The sequence below is a fragment of the Octopus bimaculoides genome, chromosome 17, assembly GCF_001194135.2.
Source record: "Octopus bimaculoides isolate UCB-OBI-ISO-001 chromosome 17, ASM119413v2, whole genome shotgun sequence".
Taxonomy (NCBI): domain Eukaryota; kingdom Metazoa; phylum Mollusca; class Cephalopoda; order Octopoda; family Octopodidae; genus Octopus; species Octopus bimaculoides.
This window is the reverse complement of record NC_068997.1, coordinates 50,983,121-50,985,421: the sequence shown is the minus strand read 5'-3', so window position 1 is coordinate 50,985,421 and position 2,301 is coordinate 50,983,121. Positions and strand designations below refer to the sequence as shown.

The 2,301-nt window shown below is 36.4% G+C and overlaps 1 protein-coding gene across 1 annotated transcript in view; it reads left to right on the top strand.

The window, feature by feature from the left end:
* The first annotated feature begins 438 nt into the window (after positions 1-438).
* Positions 439-2,301, top strand: part of LOC106874801 (bifunctional purine biosynthesis protein ATIC) — a 24,302-nt gene continuing 22,439 nt past the window's right edge. The window contains exon 1 of the mRNA XM_014922657.2: positions 439-540. Within this exon, the coding sequence (XP_014778143.1) occupies positions 501-540 (40 nt within the window). The 5' untranslated portion in view covers positions 439-500. The remainder of the gene's footprint in view (positions 541-2,301) is intronic.

Sequence of the window (2,301 nt, the reverse complement as noted above, 5' to 3'; positions counted from 1 at the left end):
ATATATGTGTGTGTTTGTGTGTCTGTGTTTGTCCCCCTAATTTCGCTTGACAACCGATGCTGTTGTGTTTACGTCCCCGTAACTTAGCGGTTCGGCAAAAAAAGACCGATAGAATAAGTACTAGGCTTCCAAAGAATAAGTCCTGGGTTCGATTTGCTCGACTAAAGACGGTGCTCCAGCATGGCCACAGTCAAATGACTAAAACAAGTAAAAGAGTAAATATGATAGTGACGGGTACTCTATTTTATTTGACGCTAAAAGGTTAAAACGCAAAGTTAACTTACGTGGGATTTGAACTCAGACCGTAAACAACACAAAATATTTTTTTGTCTGACGCTCTAACGATTATCCCGGCTTCCGCCGTCCCCCGAAAAGTGGGACGTATAAATTAACAACGTCTCCTTAATGAATGGAGCAATTAGTTTTGCATCTGTGACAGTTACCTCCCTTATTTTTCGTTGCACGTGTTGCAGAAACATTGTTGAGAAACTTCGCTGAAGATGGCAACTTTACCGTACACGGCTACAAGATGCGAACGAGGTAATACGAAAAAATATTACTCCACATCTATCTATCTCTACATACAGACACACACACACACACATACTCATGTATTGAGGTATTTTCGTTTTTATGGGCTTAAATTAAAAAATGGCCTGTTTTACTGGTGTGTATAAGTACACATTAGTGCCCCCCGCGGCTTTAGATTTTATATATAAAATAAAATGCACAATGCAAGACAAGCGTAAATATAACTATATAGATTAATATATATACATAAGCAAACCTACATAAATAATCGGGTATAACACCCATATGTAGTTTACTGCAGACAATCTTTCCATATCAACCAGTGCAAATTATAGCGCTAAAACTCAATAGTAGGAGGGGAGGTAAGACATATTTGTCATGTTGCCGGCCTTTGAATTTATGTCCTATATATGTTTATGCCTGAATATATATATATGTCTGTATAGTTGTTGGTTAGTTTCTTTAAAGCTGGGGGTTTCGTTTTGTTCTTTTTACTTTCAGCGATTGTATTTTATTAAGAACCTTAGCCTTGTTTATTGTTTTCATTTATGTTTTGTAAGGCAAAAACTTTAATCTAACGCTAGTTTGTTCGGTGTTTTTATTGTTTCATTATGCGTCGACTTACTTCTCACGTGGCGAAATTCCCGCCACCAATTACTGTGTGTGTGTTCACCTTAAATAAATCAATAAACGAAGCTAAAATTTTTAATTGTTATCTCCTAAATATATTAAAAAAAATTAACGAAACCCTCAGTTCTTAAACTAGCCTGCAACGAAATAAGCATATATATATATATATATACGTACATGCATACATATAGAAATGTATACGACCGTATTAAAAGAGTAACTTAAAGCGAAGAATCTCTGTTAGTTGTTCGAAAAAAAACCACACTCCAAAACAATCTTTTGATCTCATGTTTAATGTCTTGTCCCAGCATAAAGGAAGTGCAATCATATATTTAAAATCTTTGAAAGCTCTCTATTTGGTAGGGAAAAAATATCTGAAAATTTAAAATACTTAGTGGTTGGAAGGAATTTAACAAGATCTCCATTGTTGTAATAATTCATTTTCATTCATTGAAATTGTGTTTTTGTTTATGACGGGAAGTTTATCTGGCACCGCGCCAATATTTATGTTACACCTGCAAGATTTGTTTATTATCAGTAAAACGGATATTTCAGTGTTAAAGCTTATCAAAAAATATACATATAAGGCGGTGAGATAAACAGACTGTTAGTATGCCGGATATAAAGTGGCATTTTGTCTGTCTTTATGTTCTAAGTTCAAACTCCGCTGGCATCAGCTTTGCTTTTCATCTTTTCAGGGTCGATAAATTAAAAAAAAAAATGTACCAGTCAAGTACTTTGATCGATGTAATCGACTTCCGCTCAAAAAATGCTAACCACATGGTTCCGGGTTCAGTCCCACTGCGTGGCACTTTGGGCAAGTGTTTTCTACTATAGCCTCGGGCCGACCAAAGCTTTCTGAGTGGATTTGGTAGACAGAAACTGAAAGGAAGCCCGTCGTATATATATATATATATGTTTATGTGTGTTTGTGTATCTGTGTTTGTCCTCCCCCCACAACATCGCTTGACAACCGATGCTGGTGTGTTTACGTCCCCCGTAATTTAACGGTTCGGCAAAAGAGACGATAGAATAAGTACTAGGCTTACAAAAAATAAGTCCTGGGTTCGATTTGCTCGACTAAAAGGCGGTGCTCCAGCATGGCCACAGTCAACTGACTGAAACAAATAAAAGAGTAAA